Source organism: Danio rerio, chromosome 14, assembly GCF_049306965.1.
Source record: "Danio rerio strain Tuebingen ecotype United States chromosome 14, GRCz12tu, whole genome shotgun sequence".
Classification (NCBI taxonomy): domain Eukaryota; kingdom Metazoa; phylum Chordata; class Actinopteri; order Cypriniformes; family Danionidae; genus Danio; species Danio rerio.
Window position 1 is genome coordinate 27,708,448 of NC_133189.1, and position 27,118 is coordinate 27,735,565.

At 35.4% G+C, this 27,118-nt stretch overlaps 1 protein-coding gene across 15 annotated transcripts in view; it reads left to right on the forward strand.

Annotated features, from left to right (window-relative positions):
* The window catches only part of enox2 (ecto-NOX disulfide-thiol exchanger 2), a 403,527-nt gene that overhangs the window by 340,770 nt on the left and 35,639 nt on the right, over positions 1 to 27,118 (forward strand). For 9 of the 15 annotated variants that reach the window (XM_073921806.1, XM_073921803.1, XM_073921808.1 and 6 more), the window contains 2 exons: positions 14,105 to 14,211; positions 18,746 to 18,860. In XM_073921806.1, coding sequence (XP_073777907.1) covers positions 14,105 to 14,211; positions 18,746 to 18,860 — 222 coding nt within the window. The remainder of the gene's footprint in view (positions 1 to 14,104; positions 14,212 to 18,745; positions 18,861 to 27,118) is intronic. The other 6 variants (XR_012389699.1, XR_012389696.1, XR_012389700.1 and 3 more) reach the window with 1 other exon arrangement.

The following is a 27,118-nucleotide window of genomic DNA, read 5'->3' on the forward strand; positions in this document are numbered from 1 at the left end:
CATGTGCAATTGAATTGAATAATCTAAATTGGCCGTAGTTTGTGTGAATGAGTGTGTTATGATGTTTCCCAGTACTGGGTTGCTGTTGGAAGGGCATCCGCTGCGTAAAATCATATGCTGGATAAGTTGGCAGTTCATTTCGCTGTGGCAACCCCTGATTAATCAATGAATAAGCCAAAGGAAATTGAATAAATGAATGGTTTACTATTTATAAATTTCATTATATGCTTATCTGTTTTTTGAGAGTGCTTTGTGCTTACCCATGCTCTCTTCTGATTAGCTGTGATATTTGATTGATTTTTTTTCTGCATCTCATAAATGTGTCCCGTCTGGTTTGGACACAAATTTCTCATCACTGGAATCTTATTGCATCACTTCTGGTTAGAACGCAATACAAGAAGGAAATAATTTCAGTCTGCAAGAATGCATTAAATTGATCAAATGCTCAAACTTTTCAGTTTTATTTATTCCATTCTATTTATACATTGCAAAAGATTATAAAAAAAAGAATCCTGTGTACAGGGATAGTTCTCTTAAAAATTAAATGAAAAATGTATCCACCCTTTATTTTATTTCATACCTTTAGTTTATTTTTTCTGTTAAATGGTAAAGAAGATATTCTGAAAATGTTGGAAACCTGTAACCTAATTCTATATTATTTGATTTTTCTATTCTGAACGTTTTTCTTCAAAATATGTTCTTTTTTGTTTAACAGAAGAAAGAAAGGTACAAAGACTTTAATCACTTGAGTGTGAGTAAATAGTGAATAATGTTTTCATTTTTGGGTGAAGTATAATTTTAAGAGCACAACCAATAATATAAGTAATGTATTTTGACTGGCAGATCTGCGTATTCGAATTAAAGCATTTCTGAAGAATCATGTGACATTGAAGACTGAAGTAATGATGTTAATTTCAGCTTTGACTCCAAAGGAATATCTGATACCACAAAACCAGTGATAAGGTTTAATTTCTTAAAATTGATATTTGTATATCATCTAAACACTGAATAAATAAGCATTTCATTGATGCAATGTATGTTAGAATAGAACATATTTACCGGAGATGAAACTAAATGTTGAATATTAGTATTAAAATTTGATGTAAGGGCTAAATATTAAGAAAATTGCATTTAATGTTGTCTGTAATAAGTATTTAGTAATGCACATTACTTGTCGATAATTAAGGTTTGATATATTTATTGTAGGACATTTACAAACATGATTTCATGATCATGTGAACATGATCTTTACTTCATTCATTCATTTTCTTTTTGGCTTAGTCCCTTTATTAATCAGGGGTTGCTACAGCGGAATGAACCGCCAACCTATCCAGCATACTGTATTTTTTACCCACGCAAACACGGGTAGACAATGCAAACTGCACACAGAAATGCAGAAGGATCTTCTTGCTCCTGATCTTTACCTAATATTGTAATAATTTTGGCTACAAAAAAATAGTCATAAAATGTATTTTTGGATATTTTTGTGCTCCAGGGTCACACACACACACACACACACACACACAGAGTTGAAGTCAGAATTATTAGCCGCCTGTTTATTTTTTTCCCTAGTTTGTTTGACAGAGAAATTTTTTCTAAACACAATAGTTTTAATAACTCCTCTCTAATAACCGATTTATTTTATCTTTGCCATGATGACAGCACATAATATTTGACTAGATATTTTGCAAGACACTTCTATACAGCTTAAAGTGACATTTAAATGCTTAATTCGGTTAATTAGGCAGGTTAGGAAAGTTATTGTATAAAGATGGTTTGTTCTTTACACTTTCTAAAAAAAAGTATAGCTTCAAGGGTCTAATAATTTTGACCTTAAATTTGTTTTTTTTTTAAATAAAGAACTGCTTTTATTCCATCTGAAATAAAAACAAATGAGACTTTCTGCAGAAGTAAAAAATATTTTCAGACATACTGTGGAAATGTCCTTGCTCTGTTAAACATCATTTGGGAAATATTTGAAAAAGAAAAAAATAATTCAAAGGATAGATAATATTTCTGACTTCATCTGTATAAAGTGATCATTTAAAATTATCATACAGGTTTCAAATGATTATACAGGTTTCTAGGAAAGCTTTGCTTCTCCTTTTTTTATTACTGGATTCGATTGATGATCATGGTCCAGTCGTGTTCTTTGAGACATATGTGTAATACAGGAACAGTAGTTTGTTGTTATCAGGTTCTCTATCAGTGATGTCATACAGTAACAGTAACTTGACCTAAACTGAATGACATGGTAAGTCTCTCTCTCTCTCTTTCTCTCTTAGGACATTACTTGATATTCCCTTTCTTTCACTACACAGGAAAATTTCACTGATGTTTGTGTGTCAGTATACAGTTTTTTTATATTTTAGCTGCACCCTTCCTGATCCGTGCATAGAGATGAAGCAGTTTCCACAGACACTGATGAGCAGACACATACATGTTTACGAATATGTCTCTTTTTTTATCGGCAGGCTGAAATCCAATGGTTGTTTTATTGTTTTCAAAAGACAAAACACCACATCCCCAGAGATACAGACCTCATCTGCCAGAATATGTTTTTTTTATTGTTTGTTTTCTCATCTTTATATATTCCCTTCTGAAAGCTGTCAGGTTATTCTAATGGATTTGGAAATGTCTGCTTGAGAAAAAGTGACAATACCGATTTGTTACCAAGCCTGTCTCTCAAAGTTATCTTCTATCAGGCAAACTACCTACAGATGTTTCACAAAAAAAAAAGAAAAAAAGGTCATGTTGCCTTTAAAAGGACCTTCTAGTATCTTTCCCTGGTATTTAACACTGTCCAGCCTTTTATCTCAAAGCAGCAGACAGCAACCTTTGATATACAGTTCTGTCAAAAAAAAAAAAAAAAAAAACCTTGAATAAGTATCTGGCACTATAGTCATGTCTGGTTTGTCGCGATGGCAAACACGTGCAGCAGAACAGTCGCTCACACAGAGGAAAAAAGCATTGTGACAGTCGAGCATCTGTCTTATCTGAACGCAGACAGAACACACAGCAATATAAATAATGAAATGCAGTATACGGCTAAAAGCTCGCTGGCGTTGCAGCTCTGCTGGAGGAAAGAGCAGCAGGTTGTCGCAGTGGCAGGTGGGATATGATGACATGGGAATTCTGGGTAAGACTATTTCGGCTTAAGTCGGTGGATCCCGGCTGAGAGAGCAGACAGTGCTGTCAGAAAATTAAATCTGTATTAACTCCATCTAATGGATGGTTTGTTGTAAAAGTTTTAACGCGTCTGTAAAAGACTTTGCAAGAATATAGTTACGCAAATAGGGGAGATGGAAAGTAAATAATCAATAGACAAAATTATAAATATATGTTATTAACTAAATTACAAACTACTTGATTTAAACTAAGTTAATTTCACCCTCATAATACCAACTGAGTTGCTGCCATATTGCATCCTTATCTGAAAGACACTTACTAGATTTAAATAAATTTCAGTTAGATTTAGAATGTATTTCTGTGCTCACAAGACTACAATAATTTGTAATAAATATAGAGTTAAAAAGAGTACTATTGCTATTAAAGATTATTAAACAATTGTTATTAAACTAATATTCTTAAAATCTGCTTAATTCCAGCTGTTTTCTTTTATTTGTATTTTTTTTGCATTTGAAAATGAAAATTTTAAATATTTCTTGCATTCAATTAATCAATCAGACTTTATTGTATACTGTAGCACCTTATAACAACCAGGAGGCTGCACAAAGAGTTAAACTGTATTAAAGACAAAAATAAACATTGGTAAGAACACAAGTGTCAATAAAACTGCATTTTGTACTACCGAATATCAATAGCAAGTCTAAATAAATAGGTTTTAAGTTTAGCTTTGACTGCCGCTTTACCAAATGGTTGACCATGATTTTATTGTTTTAAATAATGACTATTAAATTCATTTAAATAATAGCTGTTTTAAATAATGGTTTACACACAAAGCATTGTCGGTTTACAAAAAAATCAAACAAACAAAAAAAAACAAAAAAAGCATGTTAAATGAGAATCTGAAATATTTTATGGCATACTTAAAAAATTAAAGGTGATTTAGTATTCAAAAATGTTTATTTTTAAATGTTTTAAATGGTCTTATGATTCATAATTTCAGATTGTTTATAATATATGTATTAATAACGGTACTTTTACCATAAACCAACATATCAACCATTTGGTAGAGATTGATATTTAAGATATTATGGTATGTGTCGAAAAGAAAATGCATTGAGTGTGTTAACTAGCGACATTAGGAGTTAAGAAATGCAATCCAAACATTTGTTTTTCTTGGTGGGGCAGTTAAATAGTTAAACAGTGCCACATTTATGATGATACAAAGTTTAAAAGGGAGGGGACCTGCCACTGAAAATGAACAATCACCCCATTTTTTTATACCTGGATATGGGGACCTCCAGCAACAACTGGCCTGCTGATCGTTAGACTCTGTTCGGTTTGTGAACCTTTAAAATCTCACATAAATACTAAGGTGCAAGACCATTAACTGCATTAAAAACAAACAACTTTTGTTTAAAATCAATTCTGAATTTAACAGGGAGCCAGTGAAGAGAGTAAACTATTCTTCACATTGCGAGCAGCAGCATTTTGCACCATTTGTAACAGATAAAGTAAGGTTTGGTTAATTTCAGCATAAAGTGCATTGCAATGGTCCAGTAAAAGCTGATAAAAGCATGAATGGCTAATTCACGCTGGCTCTGAAGTGGCTTGACTTTAGCAAGAAGGCTGGAAAAAGCTTGCCTTGATCACTGAACTAACCTGTTTATCAAATTTTAGACTACTGTCTAAATTTACTCTCCAAATTTTAACTTAAATGTGAGGAAAAGCTAAGGTAATTTGAGGGTAACTCATTAGGCAGGTTTGAGCTGCCAAACACAGTACATCCTGTTTTGTTTTCGTTCAGAGAAGGAAAAATCTGTGACAGCCAAAGTTTGTCAACTAAACATCCGTGCAGAGATTCTAGTGTACCTGAAGAGTCTGAAGCAACATAGAGATAGATTTGAACATCAACAGCATACAGATGAAAGGAGACATTATGATTTATCATGATTGACCCTAATGGCAGGATGTATAATGGAGATAAAACAAGGCCCGAAATTGAAACTTGTGGAACACCAGAAGTCAATAAAGCAATGACTTTTTATAAATCATTCTAATACACGTATGCACAAAAATGAAAAATATATAAGTTTACTGTTATTTTTGGATGAATGTAATGTGCCCTTTCTGGATTTAAAAACAAGTTTGATGAAACAGTTAGAATGTAATCATTTTATTTTGCTTAATACTTAATTATTTCTTTAGAATTTAAAAATTCAATTGAATCTGGGAAAATTGCTATAAGAAAGGCCAAATACACATTCAACATTAGTATGCAAATGCATAAGTGAAGGTTAGACCAATGCAATGCCGGCTTTCCACTCGCATTAGAAAATATGCCAATATGTTTAGATCATGGCTTCTTTTCCAAGTGAATACATTTCTTGCAAAATGGTTATCCTTTTCATATCTCAGTATACAATGAATATTTAAATGCTTGTGCCATTAAAACCAATATGCTGAGCAAGATCCTTTTCAGACTATTGCTCTGCAGACCAAACAAACAGAGCAAAAACAACTGTAAAGACGGAAGCAATATAGTTGCAATGCTAAGAAGCAACACGTACAGTACTTGTGTTGCATAATGAACTTTGGAAAATTTGGAAATGATGCATGAAATTAGCTTATACACCTAGAGGCGTTCACATTTACCTACTTAAACAGAGTGCAAGTATGCTTTGGCCTGAATCTGATACAAGTTATCTGTTATGCAATTTATGTAAGGAGTAAACATGCAAATCCCGTTATATTGTTTCCCTCGCACTCACAGATTGTCATGACAATGTTGCTTACAGCATATTACACACCTGCACATGTACACACGCTCATACACATGCTCTTCGTCCTGACTTTGCCATCGATCTCTTCTATCAAATTAAAGGCTGCTGAAGTCACTATCGATCCAGCCTCTCTCACTCTTTGCTGCAGACAGATGTGTTTGGCAGCCTTCCTGACTCCCCAGGGTTTATTAAGCTCCTCTCAGGGAGAGCGAGAGAGAGATATGAGATCTCTGAGTGAATCTGCATAGGTCACGTTATACCCTCAGTAATGATGTCATGCATCCATCAAGCCGTTGGCACCATATGTTTTTGCCTCTCAGTCCTACTGTTAGATCACTTAGACTGATGGATGCTTTGATGTCATTTTCCAGACACTGGGATGTTTCTGTGTTAATACACTGACACATTTTTGGAGCTGTGATGCATTGCACATGTAGTACCTCTTTAAAGGGGTCTTGATTTTGTTTTGGGGGTGTACTACAACATGCTCTCATGCTTTGTGTTTCAAAAAACACCTTTTTTTCACACCATTTATATTATTACAACACCTTTCTCCCCAGCCTGGCACAACCAGCTCGATTAATGCTTGATTTGATGAAGCCCTGCCTTCCGAAAAACTAAAAGTGTTGTGATTGGCTAGCTGTCCCAGTGTGTTGTGATTGGTGAACAGCTTGTTGATTTATATGATTTCCATCTGGCTGTGCAGCACAAGCTTCTGTTGACTGCTCGTGCACAGCTGCGAGTTTTAAAGCTTTCATACTTGATGAGCTTGCCATTGTACGATTAATTGTTACCACAGTGGGCAACTCAGAGTAACTGTCATGATGAAATACATAAAATGAATGGGTTATAGATAAATGTGAAGGACACTCATGTTGTTTTTTGGCTTTGAGTACAGTTGTGTAAATCAAAAATATAGTCTGTATTTTATATACCAACCTAGCTTAATGCAAAATGTTATATACAAACAAATTAAAACATATTTGACTTTAAAATCTTTAGACAACATGTGCACAAATTATATGCTGTTTTTTTTTCACTCAAATCTTAAAAAACAACAACTAAAAGCTTACATTATATTAGGCCAGGGGTGTTTAACCCTGTTCCTGGAGATCTACTTTCCTGGGGTGCGTTTCTAAAAACAATCGTTACCCAACTTAGGTCGCAAGTTGCGTCATTGCAAACATAGTTTGTTGATTTGGCGTTTCCCAAATCCACTGTTCCAACCTATGTTTACAAACTGCGTCGCAAACTTGTATGCTTGCAACTACACCTCTCGGGCTGTAGTTAGAAGCATAGTTGCTGGTTTTGTTCTATTTTGAGTGATCCCCCCTATGCACAATTCCGAACTTTCAAATATTTAAACTTGAAATGATTTTAAAAAAAAAAACGTTGAAGTCATCTTTCTTAGGTGTAATATGCTTTCAAAGTATTTTTTACAGTTTAATTTTGGCGATCTTCATATTGACAATTGTGCTCCCTTCGCAGTGCACTTTGAAAACATTTATGCCATTTTAAACACAGCTGTGGCTCATGACGAAAGCTATAAGTGACCTATTATTTAAAAGCGGAATTTACATTAAGTCTTCAAAGCTTGTGAAAACAAAAATATATAGCATACGTTAATAATTTTAACTTATAGTAAGCTAGTTATTAAGAAGTATATCTGTACTGTAGGCCTATATGATATGGGCCTGTTGTTTAGAACATTTTTGCAGTTGTTTGAATGTTTCAAATTGTAAAAGTAGAATTTTACAATAAATAAAATAAATATAAATAAACAACATCCTACTTAATAATAATAAAAATAATATTACATATTATCATACCATTGGTGGCTTATTTTATTTTTATATGAGATTAAAATATGTGGTAGCCAAGTTGTTTTATATTTTAGAATATGGCATGTTCTCAATAATATTTGTAAAGGAAACATAAGCCCTATATGTGCCATTTATACACAGTTGAAGAAGAATTATTAGCCCTGCTGACTTATTAGCTCCCCTGTTTATTTTTTTCCCAAATTTCTGTTTAACGGAGAGAAGATTTTTCTAAACACAATAGTTTTAATAACTCATTTCTAATAACTGATTTATTTTATCTTTGCCATGATGACAGTAAATAATATTTGACTAGATATTTTCAAGGCACTTCTATACAACTTAAAGTGACTAGGATTAACTAGGTTAATTAGGTTAAATGAAGGTAATTATTCAAGTTGTTGTATAACGATGGTTTGTTCTGTAGACTATCAAAAAATATAGCTTAAAGGGGCTAATAATTTTGGCCTTAAAATGTTTATTAAACAATTAAAATCTGCTTTTATTCTAGCCGAAATAAAACCAATAAGACTTTCTCCAGAAGAAAAAATATTATCACACAAACTGTAAAAATGTCTTGCTCTGTTAAACTTAATTTGGGAAATATTTAAAAAAAAAAAGAAAAACTAAATCAAGAGGGGCCTAATAATTCTGACTTCAACTGTATATTTCAATTATTATGGAGAGTGTGTGCATGTGTTTATCAAAACTAATATTAGATTTTTTTTATAAATGCATATACGTGTAAGACAATATAATTTGAACAAAAAAGCATGGGGTTTTTCTTTAAATAAGTTGTTACTTCACCCTTTTTAAAGCATCATTATGGGTGTTTTTCGTTATAACTATCATGGTTCAAACGATGGATCTGCAACAGAGAAACTGTGGTTTTGGGAAACACTCCTCACTACATAAATTGTTTTCCCAAACGATGCATTGTACTACGATTGTTCAGCCACGAGTTATGTCGTTGTTTTAGAAAAGCACCCCTGCAGAGTTTAGCAGCCTTGACCAAACACACCAGTCTTTAATTAACAAGTGCTTCTTATGTTTATTTTAGTTGTGTTTGATCGGAATTGAAGCTGAACTCTGCAGGAATGTAGACCTCCAGGAACAGGGTTGAGAGCACCCCTGCATTAGGCAGTTGTTTCTTATTCCAAGTCATGCAATTCGGATGTGGACACATGCGCAAAGTTACAAAAAAAAAAGAGTGCTCACTGCCAGCCGAAATGAGGTCATGAACACCCAAAGTGAACTTTCTGAGTTACATTCACCGCATCTATCCAATCGTAATTTTAGATGCAGCAAGTATAAATCAGCATTTAGAGAGGGTGTTTCAGTACTGCAACACACCGTTCCAAACCAGCAAGATCTACAGAAGGCTGCAAACTCCCCTCCAAGAGCCTCCGGTCAGGGTGAGAGCACTGACTTGTGGTGCCATTGCAGAGAGTCTATAAGCCATTTTCCAAAACCTTTTCATTCAATGTTCTTCGCTGGTGGATTGATCTTCCCATTCCCACTCGGACTGTGGACACACTGGTAATCTTCAAATGACATCTAAAAACTGATCTCTTCCAAGAACACTGAACCCCTGTGAATATTACAAAAACCACTTATAAGAAGCACTTTCCCTCCGTTTCGCTCTCTCTCTCTCTCTCTCAAAGTAATGTCTGTCTCTCTGTGTGTGTGTGTGTGTGTGTGTGTGTGTGTGTGTGTGTGTGTGTGTGTGTGTGTGTGTGTGTGTGTGTGTGTGTGTGTGTGTGTGTGTGTGTGTGTGTGTGCGTGCGTGCGTGCGTGCGTGCGTGCGTGCGTTCGTGCGTGCGTGTGTGTGTGTGCGTGCACGCTTGTGTGTGTGTGTTGTTTTTTAACACTCTAGCACTAAATTCTGTGAGCACAAACAAGTTACTTTGAACAACTAGCGCTTCTTGCTTATGTATTGCCTTTTGTTGTTGAATCCTGGAATACCTCCTCAGTTGTAAATCGCTTTTGACAAAAGCATTTGCTGAATGTAAAATGTAATGTAGGGTAAATGTAAGGCTGACATTGAGGCAACAAAAAACCAAAAAAACAAAGAATGTGTCAAAGATTAACGTTTGTTTCCAATAAAACAACATTTGATTTAGGTTGCAGAGATTTGAATACATATACTGTATGTACTTGCTAAACAACAATTATAGTTTATAAAATAAATGCTGATGTCTACGGATACGACAATGAAAATCATTTTATGTATAATGGGATGATGTTATTCATGGTCCTTGCACACTGTTTAGGAAACTAGAATATTTACTTAATTTTAAACAGCGACACACTTTTATGTATTTTGGATGAGTTTACTTGGTTTAAATCCAGCAGCTTTAATCTCTCTTCTGCAGGGCAGACTAACATGGCAGAACCCATCAGCCATCATGGATCAAATAGTATGATCATTATTAAGATGTTTAAACAATGAAATATGTATTCTTACACATATTTGACTATAGAATCATTTGGAGCAAAGCATATTGGTCAGAAGGATTCCACAAAACATTTGCACGCACAGCAAGACTATTATATTAGTAATATTTTTTATTATCTTTTTTATTTTATTATTATATTTGCCCTATCCCACACACTAACCAATCAAATTTCCATTGGCTGCTTTTGTGCCACCCCTTCCCTCCCACCAAAAAAAGAAATTGTTGCTTGTTCAGACTACTTAAAATTAGCTTAATCAACACAATTCTTGGGTTTCTTTTGGGACTTATAATACTTTAATATTTGAATAATTAGGACTTATATATTATAATAATAATATTTTATAATATTTTATGTTCAATCCACATAAATTTGTTAAAACAACTAATTTAACCTAATAAATTTATGCTAGGACAACATGAATGAATTGTGTGGAACCCTGCAATTTTTACAGTGTACCAACATGGATAATAGTGAAGCACTATTTTCTTTTCATGTTTATTCAGAATTAAATAGAATACACTCTGGGGTAGGTAACATTCTTAGGTAAGAACTATGTAGTATGTTCATCAATGCTACATCTAAAATCTGTGAGGTTAAACATTATTATAGTTTAAAAACACTTTATGTTAATGTATTACTTTGGTGAACCATAATGTAATGTTTATAATGGAGAGTTTCATTCTTCCCAAACAAATGAAAATGTAGATGTGATGCTTCCCTAATGCTTCCTTAGATTTGCGCCACAATAATGTATTTTAGAAGGAGAATAATCAGCCTATTTTTTTTTCTTGTTTTTTTGTTCACCCTTCATATCATTAGCAAGTCTGTGTTCCCTTAAAATGCTGTTTAGGTTGGCAGCTTGCTAATTTTTTTGGAACAGGGTTTATGTCAGAAATGTCATAGCGACGCATTCTATTAGCAGCTGTGATACTCAGCATCTGTTCCCCTTTCGTCCCATGTCTTCCTCCTGTCGTACATTCTCACTGGAAATTACTGCCTTGTATCTCCAGCATCCAAAGCACTCACACCCCCGAAAATAGTTGATTGACTGCCGTCTCTTAATTCTGAACAGCTGACTATTTCTGGAAGGTTTGCATTAATGAGTTTACACAAGTGAGACATCCTCTCTAATCTATACACACTGAAATAATGAGCTTAGCCTGTCGTAAGATGAAACATTCATCTCATTAGAGTGTACTGTTCAAATTTATAGGAGGTCCTTTGACTTTCTGGCCAGCGGAGTCGATGAAGGTGAGAGGTGTGTTGTGGTAAATGAGAAAGACGAAACATGAGATGGAAGAACAGTTGTTCTCGGGTAAACCTGGGGAAATCACAATTCTACTGTGTGTTTTTCCATAAAACATGATTTGCTCACCTTCATATCATTCAATATTCATATGATTTTTTTTTTGGTAGGATGTTCTATGAAGCCTATCCTCATCATGAATTACAATTCTGTTTAGTTATTCTAAGACCTCTATAAATAACATGACAAGATCTATACTGTTTTTTTATGTAGTTGACAGTTATAGCTACAATTAAAAGTGTGTTATTAATATTAGTGATGCATGTAATTTTTCTAAAACATTTTACACAGATTAATATGTATGAATTAATCAGTCCTGATTGTGTTTATAAAAAAGCAGTCTACAATGTAAAAAGAGTTTTTTTTGTTTTGTGAAATAAGTGAATGGTTTATATTGTTCATAAAAGTTTTCTGTTGCCTTATACATATTTATCGTGAGTCATAATACAGTTACTAAACTGTATAAACACATCATTGATTGCTTTAAGTCAGGTGTTCCCAAACTTTTTCTTATGAAGGGCCAAAAACTGAACTTGATTGAGGGCTGTGGGCCGAAGGTAAATAAAACATTAAAGTTCCCATGGGTAATTTCCTAATTTATTTACCTAATATTAAAAAAAACTTGAAAACATGGCTTTATATTAATTATTTAGTATATTTTAAAAAAAAATATATATATATATATATATATATTGGAGTTTAATGGCAAAAAGCAACACGTAACGCTTTTGCATTGATTTGCTCACAATGTTATGTGTATTTGTCCTGTATTTGTCAAGAGACAGTATTTACATTAAAAATCAGATTTATTTAGTCATTCGGATGAGATGTTAAACCGAGGTCCTGACTCTCTGTGGTCATTAAAAATCCCTTGGCACTTCTCGCAAAAAGTAGGGGTGTAACTCCAGTGTCCCAAATTCCCTCCATCATCCCTTAAGATCATGGCCTCCCAATAACTCCCATCCACCGAATTCCACTGGTGCCGTTTTCCTGTGGCTGCCATAGCATCAACTAAGTGGATGCAGTGCACTGGTGGTGGTGTGGAGAGACCCTCTCTCATTATAGCGAAGCGCTTTGGATGTATGGCCATACACAATAAATACGCTATATAAATACACATTACTTACTTACTTACTTACAGCATTTTATTGAAACGCTTAATTTCAGTTTGCTATTAAACTATAAAAGACAAAAAGATCACGTTTAATTCATAATGACAGTCTTTGTTAAATGGATTCTCCCAAATGCTCCCCATCATTCTCTTTTCAGATGAGATGGTGGGCCAAATCAAAGCTTACCATGGGCTAGCTTTGGGCCTTCGACATCTCTGCTCTAAGTAGTGAAAATAAAATGTAGTTTTCCAAATGCAAATGTTATCTAATCATGCATCATAATTATTCGTTTTTTTACATATTTTAACGTGTGGTTTTATGAAAAGTACATTACCTTATGTTTAAATTGACACAGAAATGTAAAATTGACATATTTTAAGAGTGATATTATATTATTATAATAGTAATATTACAAATGAGACATGTTTTCAACATCAAATTGTTTAATATTGATGTTAAGTAGACATACATTAAGACATTTACGTAATATTACAAGTAGATGTTTACAAAATCCTTATGAATGTCCATATGAATCATGATCGGTGTTATGAACTTGAAAAATTTAAATGCAACACCAATGCAATTATTGAAATGCAAGTCAATATGTATTAACAGCACTTACAAATGTAGTTGTAACTATTATTGACATACAGTAGGTTTTATCGGTATAGGTTGTGTCTTTTTGGTAGATACATTTCTTGAATTGTTATGCTTGATTATTAATAAATTAGGTCATACTTTGTTTTGATGGTCCGTTTGCTGAATTTAAGTTACATTGCATCTCCATGCCAGCTAATTCTCATTAGATTATAAGTAGACTGTTAGGTTGGGGTTATGGTTACTGTAAGTTGACATGTACTTGCAAAGTTTTTTATAGTCAGTTAAATATCTGTTTAGCAACAAAATCAACATATATTAAGCAGACAGGTTACTAATACTCAAATGGGCCATAAAAATAAAGTGTTACCATAAATTAAAACAGAGTTGCAATTAATTATGAACATGGGCTTCTTAGAAAGTATTACAAATTTTCTTTCTTCCAAAGACCGCAAAAGGAGAATCATCCAACAGTTCAGAGACAAATAGTTCACCTTAAATTGAAAATGGTATAATTAACTAATCCTCATGTTGTTCCAAACTTGGAAAATTATCATCTGTAGAGAACAAAAGATGAAATTTGGGCCCCTAGTGTTGGTTAAACAAATACACAGCAGTCAAAGACATGCGGTAATTCATGGTTGGAACTAGATGAGGGTTAATTTTTGAGTGGACGACCTTTTTACCATAATTGTGATCTAATGCAGATCTCGTCCAGCTACAGTACACCACTCACCCCAGCTCAGTGTTTGTGCTGTTTAGAGGGGGGGTAGGGGGGAAAGAACATCACTTCCTTCCAACCTGACACAGATTTTTTCACTCCTCTGCACCTTCCCAATCGCCCCTCTCTCTCTTTCTTTCTTTGGACGCCCATACTGGCCCCTGCATCCCCTGCCACAGTTGAGCAGATTGTGTCTGTATTCCACGCTTCTTCCAAACAAAAGGCATGGGACCATTTCTCCAAAGCCCAGCGCAAGAACCTGGACATGTGGCGAAAGCAAGCAGAGGTTGGTGTTTTCATTTCTTTAAGTGAATGTGGTCATGCTTCACATCTTTTGAAATTAATTATGTAGAATGTTTCTGTTAGAGATTAGTCTTTTCCATTTCCTCTGCCCATTTCCCTTTCCCTGCAAGCTTCCCATGTGTACTTGAAGTATTTTGAAGTCCTCTTTATTTTTAGAAAATGTTTATGGTATGATAGTCTAAATGCTCAGCTTTCTCTACTAGTAAAATCTGTTCCGAGTCTGCCTGAGATTTCAGCGGTTCACAACTGGCAGGTAACAGTTTGTTTTGTTTGTTTTTTTTTTTATCCCTGGTAGAAACAATAGAAATATGAATTTCTCCACAATCTCATTGGTGCTGCAAAAACTAATATAAAAGGAATAAAAGGAACATAATTATTTAAACAAAAAGCTTAAAATGGTCATTATAAGCCATTATAAGCCAATTCATTAAAACAATCCACAATTTTTCTTGTTTATAATGGCCCAATCTGGTGTATAATTAGCGGCTTAATTTCTATTGGTAGCAACATAAAAACACTATTTAACATGGAACAGAAGGTTGATTTTGTTTATACTTGATATGACTGAAAGCTTTCCTCAGCAAGTGGTGTGAGCAGGACAGGATTGTACATGTGTATTTAAAGCAATTTGGAAGTAATACAAAAATAATAATTATAAATTCTAAATTAAATTATCGCTAACATTACTCTATTTTAACGATCTTGGCGCAAAGTTCAAAGCATTAAGAGCGTGTCCGAATCCACGTTTGCTATTTAAAGGATGGAAAAACCTGCTTTGTGCCATGGCACATGGTCTAACAGGGTTGAGCTTATTCTTTTAATGACTTATAGGTGTGTTTTGATAATAAACCAATCAGAGTCTCATCTCCCATTCCCTTTAAGAGTCAGTTGCGTCACACCAAAGAGCATTTGAGTCTATTAAGCAGTCTATTTCAGATCCTCAAAATAGCAACCCGCCAGTAATGCACCTTAACACACCTCAATTTTTAGACCAGAACGCCTATGGGCGCTCAAATGAGTGCAAATACATTTAATATTTAAACAGCATGGTGCAACACGTCAAAATTACACTTGCATCAAGCTGAGACTATCAAACAACATTTGTGTCATACCTTGCGCCAGGTGTATGATAGGGCCCTTCATTTTGATGGTCTGTTTGAGTATTAGTAGACTGTCTGCTGGGTAGTAGTGGGTAGTCTTGAACTTCAGTGTGTGTTTGAGCAAGCAAGGTAAAAATCACGCAAGAAAAAAAAATATGTGTGTCTCCGAATTCTGCTATAGAAAAGTGAAGCTAAGATGTTGCATGTACGGTTGAAGTCAGAATTATTAGCCCCCTTTTTATTTATATATTTTTGTTTTTTTATATTTCTTGAATGATGTTTAACAAAGCAAGGAAATTTTCACAGTATGTCTGATAATATTTTTTTCTTCTGGAGAAAGTCTTATTTGTTGTATTTTGGCTAGAATAAAAGCAGTTTTAAATTTTTTTAAATCCATTTTAAGGTCAAAAATGTTTGCCCCTTTAGGCTACATTTGTTTCAATAGTCAACAGAACAAACCATCGGCATACAATAACTTACCTAATTACCCTAAACTGCCTAGTTCTAATTATTGTAGTTAAGCCTTCAATGTGGTCATGTCATTGGCCCATGAACTTTTCCTGCTTATCAAACTATTTCATAACTGCAACAAAAGACATTTCAATCATAACTCAATTATAAAACAGTTGTCATACATTATGTATTATGTTGCTCATTTTGGATTCTCGGAAGCTATAGGAGTGAAAAATGTAAAACAGGAAATGCTTTGGGACCACTGTTTGGGTTTACATCCCTCAAAATGGTCTATATAAGTGCACCCCTTACAAATCTCTCTTTTAAAATCATATTTTAATAGAAAGCTATGCAATATTATATTTGTGCATATATGTTAGATTGGTCAGTACTGAAGCCAAATCTGGAGCTTATCTAACAAAATAACTTGCGATAACGGTCCAAAAACTAGTACACCCAAATGTATATGTTATAGAAAAATATTAAATACAAATTTACAAAAAGAGGAAAAATCAAGAGAAGCAAAAAAATAGAAAAATTTTGTTAAAATTTTTTAGTTTGTAATTTGTTTTTGGAATATTTTACTTGAATTTGATTGTATTATTTTTCAATTTCTAAATATGTTTGGTGACTAAAATATTGTTTTAATAAATATATCTGTTTAATAAATCTGTTTTGTTTAAATGCACCAAAATACATTGCCTATATTCACTTAGAAATGGATGCAAATATTCATTTTCAAAATGAGGTGTACTCAATTATGCTGAGCACTGTAGACATGGCAGAATTTATGATCAACTCAGCAGCCAGCTATCAGGCTTCAATCATTGTGTTTTGGCTTTACTAATTGGTTGTAAACTCCCATTTAGATTTGGTTTTATTCCTGATTGTGTTGACCACTTTTCCAAATCCAATTGTTCTCTAAATCCAAGCCCTATTCTAGTTACGTTTTCACAATGTAAAGTTTTCAAGTTCCCTTGAAGTCATTGGAACAGCTTAAAGATGCAGGTACTGTAAATACAGAAAGAGGCCCCTCACATTTTAAGGTAGGTGTTCAAAATATTAGTTACACTGTACTTATGTCCCAAAATCCTTAATAATTTGATTTAGTATGAATTGGTTAATTTCTAATATGCATATTTTTGTTCCGCATGATCAGAGTCATCAGAAAGGGACGTTTCAATCAGAGATACTCCATCTATTTCCAGCCCATTTTGAAGCATATCAAGACAATTTGCAGTTTCTGCCCGTTAAGGCTTTGTTAACTTCATGAACTAAGCGAGTGCTTGATTGACTGCCTTATTCTGAAATAATAATTGACATTTTATTCGATTTGTCTCCAAATGAAAGAGTTACATTTAGAGTTCTCTTAGCACTTACCCTGTTCTTCATCTGTGAAAGGAGCTTATTAATGCTGCGGTAATTGCGTCCTTATTGAGTTCCTCTCATTTCGCCCCTTTCATTTCCCCCTTCAAATGACAAGAAAGGGTGGGCAACAACCCTAATAAGCCTTGATCATTTTTTAGAAGCTGATGTCTGACCTCAAGTTTTCATGCGACTGAAGTTGAATATGGTTAGTCTCAGATATGAGCCTCTCCTCACTCGTGAGCTGGCATTGGGCTTGAAACTTCACCGTGGCTGTGACAGGAAGCTCTTGATGCTGTCACAGCGGGGTGAAGCCTCATTTGAGAAGAGAGAGCCAGTTTAGCAGTCCTTTCTTACCTTTTACATTATGTATTGAGAAAAAGCTATCTCAAAACTGTTGAAATCGTTCTAGTATGACAATGCAGGGCTTCATGGATATGCCACGCTTTCACAAGCCTTTCTCATTTTTGAAATGTTTATGTTCTAAGGGAGCCCATTAGTGCCATTTTAACACTCTTCGCTGTAGAAGTAGTGAATGTGGTTAGTTATATCTGGAGCAGGTGACAGTAAGTGATGGGTAACAGATGACACACCATTAAGCTATGTTTACTCTGCTTCTCTCACCCTTGGAGCTGTTTGGACCTTCTCTTGTAAATTTGACGGTAAGATGGTGATTTCGAACGAGTTGTTGACCCAGAGCTACGCTCAGGCTTAGTGGAATTTAGAGGATTTTCATTCTCATTTCCTTGAGCTTCCCTCCAAGTTTACCCAGCCATTTCTCGCGTAAACAAAGCATCGGTAAGTGTTATTTTTGACACCGAAATGTCCAGTCAATGCAGCGGGTTCTCCTCGCTTCAGGCTGATTGTTATTCCGAGCAGTTAGCTATTTGCAGTTGCCTAGACGACCTGAATTCAATCACAGCCCATTTATGCTGCAGGCAGCAAGACTTCCTGTGTTAAAGATTGGAGGAAAGTGTAAAGCGGGAAAGCTAGTTGACTTCCTGCAGTAACCCCATATCATCTATCCCTCTACTGATTGGGCAGATGGGCCTGTTTGCTTTTGCGCTACCTGCTCGACCTCTGTAATTCTCATAGAGATTGTGTGTTGCTGCGCTAGACAGATGGTAATGTTTATGCCAGGCCTTTTGTTTGTTGTCAGGGAGTAAGTCTCTCTCCCTGTGGCGGTCATGTTGTGTCTTTGCACAGCCCTATCCCTTTGCTGTGCGCATGCCTCATTAACCAGAGAGCTCCCCCATCAGGTGTGCCAACACGGCACTGCCCATGCCCAGACATCTGCTTAAGTTGCCCCTGCCCGACCCTGCCGCTTTGTGGTGGCTGGGCAATCACTTCCAGCCCCACTGGCTGCCATTAGAAGTCCCTGTGCAATGTTTAAATGCGTCTATAGTCAATGTCAGCCAACATTAGGTGCATCGATACTCTAACACCTGCTTTTATAGCACTTTATGAATATGATCTCTTTTTTTACAACATAATCGAATGGCTTATTACATTTCCAGCTCATGTATTTCATGTGCTAAAAAGTGTGAGAGATCAACCTGCAGTGCTTGGGATTAAAGACTCTTTTCCTCTCATTCACAGGAGATCAGAAACATCCACAACGAAGAGCTGATGGGAATTCGGAGGGAGGAGGAAATGGAGATGTCGGATGATGACATGGAGGATGTTCCAGAAAGCAAGGATTTGGATGACTCAGGTATGCATCCTTCAAGATTGACAGCCAGTAAGCAGAAGCTGGGAATTCTTGTCAAGGCAGTGCAAGTGGTGCTCACTTATTGTTTTAAAAATGGTTTCGGAAAACCCACAGCATACAGATTTCTACCCGCTGGTGATTTGTCAGTTTTACGAGGAACCTTTTTTCAGATCACACAGTGCTGACACATTTCCAGATAGAAGCAATAACCAGCTAATTTTCATAGTATAAATGAGCAGAGAAAAAAAAAAAAAAGGAATCCAACCTCATGGAAAGCTCTGACTGTTTAATGACCCTTGACATATATCTGGATTCAGACCGTGTAACTGGCACTTTTCTCCAAATATTCTCCCAGAAAGTAATGAAGCTCGTATAATTTTTCTTCCCTTTGAGATTTTGACGTGTTTTTTTAATCTTTTTGTGTCAGAAAATAACTTAGGCATAAATATCAATTACTCTATGCCAGTGTATCTAAATTATATTGCTGTAGATTCACTGCTCTGTACATTTAGTATGTTTCTTAATATGATTTCATTCATGTGCCAAAGCCTATGGAAGGCTTATAACCTTTATTCAAAAAAATCTAAATGTTTAAACAGAGATGCTCAAATTGAAATTTAATTTTTCAATTAAATGTAAAGGAATCAGACTTTAAATATTATCACTCGACGGATATGCAGGAGGCATCGGTAAACAAATCAAGGTTAAAAACTAGTGTAGCTCAATTCTGTTATATATTAGATTTTGGTTTGTTTTTACTGTAATAAGATCATTATAAAATGTACGTCAATAAATACATAAAAATATATTTAAGTTATTTTTAAGATTATTAAATAAATTAGGGGCGAGGCAGTGGCGCAGTAGGTAGGGCTGTCACCTCACAGCAAGAAGGTTGCTGGTTCGAACCTCGGCTCAGTTGGCATTTCTGTGTGGAGTTTGCATGTTCTCCCTGCCTTCGCGTGGGTTTCCTCTGGGTGCTCCGGTTTCCCCCACAGTTCAAAGACATGCACACCAGGTGAATTGGGTAGGCTAAATTGTCCGTAGTGTATGAGTGTGTGTGTGAATGTGTGTGTGGATGTTTCATAGAGATGGGATAAGGCTGGAAAGGCATCTGCTGCATAAAGAACTTGCTGGATAAGCTGGCGATTCATTCTGCTGTGGCAACCCCGGATTAATAAAGGGACTAAGCCGACCAGAAAATGAATGAATGTATGAATAAATAAATTAGGAAAAATTACACAAGGCAACCAAATTTAGCTTCGACCCACTAGACTTAAGAAAGTTTGGCTTTTGGCCCTTCATAATAAAAAGTTTGGGCGCCCCTGATTTACACCTACTGCTCCAGCTTTGTCAAAGTGTTCAGTTAAAGGGTTAGTTTACCAAGAAATAAAAACATCTTAAAAGACGTTCTTAATTACAATTTAATTGTCTTTGAAATACAAATAAAGATATTTTTGGTGAAATCTGGGAGCTCCATCATCCTTCATAGACATCAATAGTCCCTGCTCATTCAAAGTCCAGAAAGGTACCAAAAACATCAAAAATAACTATTTGCCTACAGTGATTAAATCAGAATACTATTAAGCTGCAAGAATACTTTTGTGCACACATAAATCAATATAAACTATATTTAAAATTTCTAAATTTTTTATTCAACAGTTCCCCCTTCAGTGTCAGTATATCGCCCGTGTTCATGAGCACGGTGCATTGAAGTATACAGATGCCCAAGTGCACTTTATCTGCTTGAAACAAAGCACAGGCGCATGCAAGGAAGTATGTCAGATGTGCAACCAATCACAACACATGATGGTGGGCCCTATACTCGGGCTGCACAATAATGAACATACTGGCATTGCAATACTTTTTTTCATTGTTCAAAAAAATCATAGTTTTAGACATACTGTGATAATTTTGCATGGAGTGCATCTGCTTAAAATACAATAAATCAATCACAAGTGTTGATAAGTAATTGATTAGTCAATTAATAAACTCTTTCCTGTTTCTGGGAGTCTAGCAAAATTCAGGTGCACAAATTGAATGATCAAATGTCAAGTAAGACACAATTACAAATAATATTTTTTATAGTTACAAACAGTAAAATTTCTTGTGCCTGAATGATTTACAGTACCTGGCTTGAATTGTTCACACAGTCACAAGCAAATGACACACATTTCAGTAACGTTACAATTTCAACAGTGTTTATAGTCTTGATTTGACATTGAAAATCCTGCAATGCAACTGTTGCAGATGCAAACATTGCAATATCAATGCTGAAACAATATGTTGTGCTGCCTGACCCTATACCATACCTGTCAACCCTCCCATTTTTGCTGGGATTGTCCTGTATTTTATCATTCTATCTAGCTATCATCACATTTAAGTATTTTCCCGTATTTCTCCCATATTTTTTATCTTTCTATGAAAAGTGAAAGTAGCATCAAAATGCATCAACTGTTGCCCTTTTTATGCAATCACTGAATCAGTCAATTCATGTATCAGTGCTGAATGACAGACGCGCTGCGGCGTGATAAAAACACTGTTCCCAGATCCGCTTCTGTACTCGCGATTTGAAAAGGAGCGAAAGTGGACACTTTGGGATTTGGGTCTGTTTTTAAATAGACAAATAAAAATGTAACAAGTTTTTAAATTCTTGCATAATTAATTAATGTATAGGCCATAAATTTTAATAGTTTAATTTTTATTTTATTTTAATGTACCTTTTTCTTATTAAAGCATATCTTGTATATTTACATCTCAGTGTTGACAGGTATGCCCTATACTGAAACTGTTGCTATTTTTATTTAATGTGCCGACAAAAGTATCTCATAGCTTTATAAAATACTAATTTAACCACAGGAACACATGAAAGCATATGGTGTGTTTTGAGGATGTTTATTTGAATGTCTCTTTGACTGAATTGGGACTGTTGCTGTATATGAAGGATGCGGGAACTCTCAGATCTTAATTTGTGTTCCAAAAACAAACAGAGCTCTCAAGGGCATGGAATAACATAATTAAAATTTTGGGGTCAACTAACCTTTAAAGAAGACATCATGTTTTTAAGGATGTCAATGAGGGAGAAAGCAGTGACTGAGTGTCATGCAACAAAGTCACTGAACAACAAATTAATGTTATTATGATCCCACTCATGATCCCAGTTTGCTGTTAAGCTTTCTCCAATGGTAGAGACATGAACTCTTTCATTTCCCAAATTCAGAACATAGCTGCATGTCAAAGCTTCAGAGATTACCTTCGATGGATATATTAAAGCCTAAACCTAGGGTGCACAAACCAAGTCCTGGAAGGCCGGTGTCCTGTATAGTTTAGCTCCAACTTCATTCAACACACCTGCCTGGCAGATTCTATTAGATCTAGAAAGAGCTTGATTAACTGCTTCAGGTGTGTCTAATTGGAGTTGGAACTAAAATATACAGGACAGCGGCCCTCCAGGATCAGTTTTGGAAACCTCTAGCCTAGACGATTCATAGATTCAACCTCGTTCCAAGCACATGGCTCAGTGTGTTGGATCATTTATTACAACCACTAGGCCACAGTTCCAACCCCAGCATTTTATTTTGAAGAATTCCCTTTCTCATGTGAGCAAATTAAATCAAATCTATCTGTCGGCAGCCGATTCAGTCATGGAGGAAAAGTGTAATTTTTGTATTAGTACTTCTATAACCCCCTGCGGTTTCCTAAATGTGGCAGTACTGATCTGTGCGTGAGTCTGCCAGCTGCTCTTCCAGCTCATTTCAGGTCTTGCTTGCTGCAAAAACCTGCTATAAGAAAAGCTCTAGCATAACAGCTCGGGGCAGAGAATCATAGGAGAGCATGAAATGATCACTATGGGATATCAGTGTCTTTTTTTGGCATCTTGAGACCACTTAGTTCACACACAATCCCTTACGATTTCTCTCTTTACAATACATTTGACACAAGCCCTCTTCCTTATATACAGTATGTGGCACTCAACTCATACAATTAGAATATTAATATCAGATTCTGTAGTGTAGCAGAGGCATTCATTAGTATGCAGATGTATGCAAATATAATCATACATTTACCAGGTTTGAATCACACGTCTTCTCATCTGCGACCTTAGTTATTAGAAAACAATGATAACAATCACTGTCAGTGGGTTGTCAGATATTTGAAAGGATGTCACCAGATAGGAAAGGCCAGGAGATTCACACGGTTAATGAAGGAGATAATTCAACACCCTCCTCGTTTATGAAAACAAATATTTCATACCTGCCAATAAAACGAGCAACCTGCATAAAGAGGAGGCGTGTCTTCTGATAACCCCTGTGCATTTTGTAACTGAATCAGAAACGCCTCCATCGTCACTGCAGCCCAACATGTTTGCTTTTATTTTCCCCCGGAGTTAATCAATGGTAACGGCCAAGTGTCCTCTGACAATAACTACAGTGCAGTGTGCAAATGGGAGCTGCTTTCTTTACTGTCAGCACCCCTGGGCAGCACAGGTCGATAGAGCTGCCTGCCATGTTGCAGAAGGTGAACCGGACGCTTTCTGGGGGCAGCGGCTTGATGAGACGGATCAATAAAAACGGCTTGCTTTCCTCCCTCTCTGTCCATGTCTCCATATCTCTTGTTCTCTCCCTTTCTGTTTCTTTCCCCTCTAAATCACACCAAACATGCTTGCAGACAAAGCACTGAATTGATAACATGGGAGATACGTTCATAAAGGATGCGTGTTTGTTTCCCGTGTGAATTGCCATTTTATTGTGCTTAGTCTAGCGCAGTGGTTCTCAAACATTTTTCATCAAGTACCACCTCGGAAAAAAATTGTCTTTGCAAGTCCCACTATAATGAGCAGTTTTGAAATACAGTAGCGTATTAGGTCTAGTAAAAACAGCTTAAGCTCTGTACAGTTTAAAAAAGAAATAACTCCTGGTTTGTTAGCACCTGGAAATGTTGCCTAGACCTCATAAATATAGGCTTTATGTCATCATATTCGTATATAAATCATTTTTGATAATTTCTTTAAATATATGTAGCATGTACATATTACATATTTGATTCATCCGCGTACCACTAGAAGGAAGCCTGCGTACCACTAGTGGTACACGTACCACAGTTTGAGAACCACTGGTCTAGCGCAACCGAACGGTCATTCTGCAAACTTCAGGGCCATCAAGATGTTGTTCATGCAGCAAAATGTGTACATGCAAACCAACATAGACCAAATGCAAGAATGTGAGTGACTCCAAAATCTCCATCCTAACCGCAGTGTTATTAGTATTAAGTTGTAAACTGTGGAATTCCATGCGCAAATAAGAACAGATTTCTTGTATCAGTCGTGGACAGTATTTGGAAAAGTTACTTTTGAAAGTAATGCATTACAATATTAAGTTACTCCCCCAAAATGCATTACTTAGTTACTTTTATGAAAAGTAATGTGTTATGTTGAGTTACTTTTCTCTTTCAGATTTGATCTTTATCAGAACTTGCAGGTGTTTTTCACCACTTTTTATAAAGAAAGCTCTGCATTTAACAACCACCTAAATAACCTACACCTTAATTTTCCTTTAAAAATTTTAGGATGATATTATATTTTAAGAACTTTCTGAGCCCTGAGCTATACATGCTGTATACTCTTGTTGCTACTCTTGTACGTTTTGTGTTATTAGTTAAGTAAATACACTGTCTATTAAGATAAAATCCAACACAGCCTAAGAGTAGGCTACAAACATAAAATAATTTATAATAAGGCAAAAACAAATTTTAAACCTTTAAAATGTTTAATAACTAAATGAACAGTAAGATGATAAAAACGTGCCGAAATCAAACTCAATCTTTTAACTTTATACATTGAATAAATTGCTTCACGTGGCCTTAACAAATGTGTAAATCATTTTCCAAAAGAGAAAAAATCGTACTATATTACAAAACATTAGTCTCTTTTACAGTAGACAGTGGCTTCTCAACAATAAAAGCAATAACCTTTTTTTTTCAGTTTAGTCAAATTAATTGTTTTTCCTGGAGAACATGAACTGATGTCAGTCATTTGTTGTTACGCTGCAGGTATTTGATGTTGTGTTTCTTGCAGTTGTCAAGAGTTTAACTTGCACATAATCTATACTTAACGACAATCCACTTCTTTGCTTGGATAAGTCCAAAATAACAAAAACCCATTGCAAAAATGTAAGTCTCCAGCCTGCCATTGTTTCTGTTTTACTGTGTGGAGTGATGACAGGCGATTCGCGAATGAATCATTTGTTTTAACCAAATTGAACAAAGTCGGCGTGAAATGGGTGCGTCTTCAGTAGGCTAAGTACTTTATTACTTACTTTTTAACTTGCCGAATATCCCTCTCTGACTCTAAATAAACCAATCTGCTGAGTTATTCAATTACTAGAATAGTACACTAACTCATCTGCTGTAAAAAAAGAGACCTAATGATGATGAGTGCGAACTAACTGTCTGTTCCCTCGCAGCACGCTCTCTCATTGAGTGTATAATTCAACCTGGCTAAGGTCATTTTTATTTCGCAATATATTTTTTAAAAAGCTGATTAAGCAAGATAAAAAGTAACTTGCATTACATTTTTCTAAAAGAAAATCAAATAATATAACTTTTTTTTAATAGTATGTTACTTTGGAAAAGTAATATTATAACATAACAAACGTTACCCCCAACACTGGTCGTGGAGCACAGCTCACATTAAAGTCATTTTCAAAAAAGTCAAAATGGTTAATGTGTGGGATCATCTTGAAGTCTGTTTAAGAAAAGCACTCAGCCTTAAATTACAATGACCGGATTCTGACACATCGAAATTCACCAAAGTTTTGTAAATATGATAAGAGTTTCCTAATGTCAAAACATAACATTTTAAAAAGTGCACAAATATAGTAAATTACAAACAATTTTGACAATAACAAACTGCTTCCCAGTACTTTTTTTCATTCTGTGACTACTCTGCTACCTGCCTAATATTCTGAATATGTCCCACAAGCTGCAATATTGTCATGTCTTTTGCCTGTTCGCTCATGTGAAGCAGCTTTGACAGTCTACTTTTTTATAAAGCGATAAAGACTTGATTTGATTATTGAATAAATTACACTATTTTTTTGACCAGTAATATCACTTTTCTTTACCATCTTGGATCACTTGTTGCGACAAACTCTGAGATTTTCTTCTTTATAAAGATCTACTAATCTTTAGTGCTTCAATTTGGCCAAAATGAGCTATCTTTAAAGGGGGAATTTTTGTGACACTTTAAAAACATAGAAAATTACATACAATTTTGACTATAATAAACTGCTTTTCAGTACTATTTTTCATTTTGCGACTACTCTGCCACTTGCCTGATATGCTGAATATGTCCCACAAGCTGAAATATTTTTTTGTCTTTTACCTGTTTGATCATGTAAAGCAAATTTAGATATGTAAAGCAGATTTAGAGTCTACTATTTAAAAAGTGCTAAAGGAAAAAAAAAGCCTTGATTTGACTATTGAATCCGCTACGTTTTTGACCAATAATATCATCTTAAACCACTTGTTGCAACACATTTTGAGATTGTCTTATTTATGAAAGATCTAATAATCTTAGTGCTTTAATTTGGCCAAAATGAGCTATCTTTAAAGGGAGAATTTTGTGACAGTATAAAAATATAGTAAATTGCATACAATTTTAACTATAACAAACTACTTCCCAGCACTTTTTTATTATTTGACTACTCTGCCACCTGCCTGATATGCTGAACATATCCCACAAGCTGAAATATTTTCTTGTCTTTTGCCTGTTCGCTCATGTAAAGCAGCTTTGACACTCTACTTTTTTTAAGGGCTATTGAATGAAATTCGCTAGGTTTTTGACGAGTAATATCACTCTTCTTTACCATCTTAGATTACGTATTGCAAAAAATTCTTAGATTGTCTCCTTAATGAAGGATCTACTAATTTTTAGTCCTTCAGTTTGGCCAAAATCAGGCATCTTGTCATGTTTCAGAACACAGAGTTGAGACAGGGGATGTGTTTCCTTGCTGACTTCAGACTCCGTTCATTCAGTAGCTCAACCTGGCTTTCCTTATCTTCCCCGCACGTCACTCAGAAGCTCATCCTCTCGCTCTTCAGAGATGCATAACCAAAGCTCCTTCATCAGCCTGGCGATCGGGCGCCCAGCTGTTCCTCCCTCTCCTTACCCAATCTTTAGGGACACGCTTCTCGGCATAATCCCGTTATCTTCTCCCGCTAGATACAGAGCAGAGGTGACGTCTCTGATCATCGAGCTGTTAAGG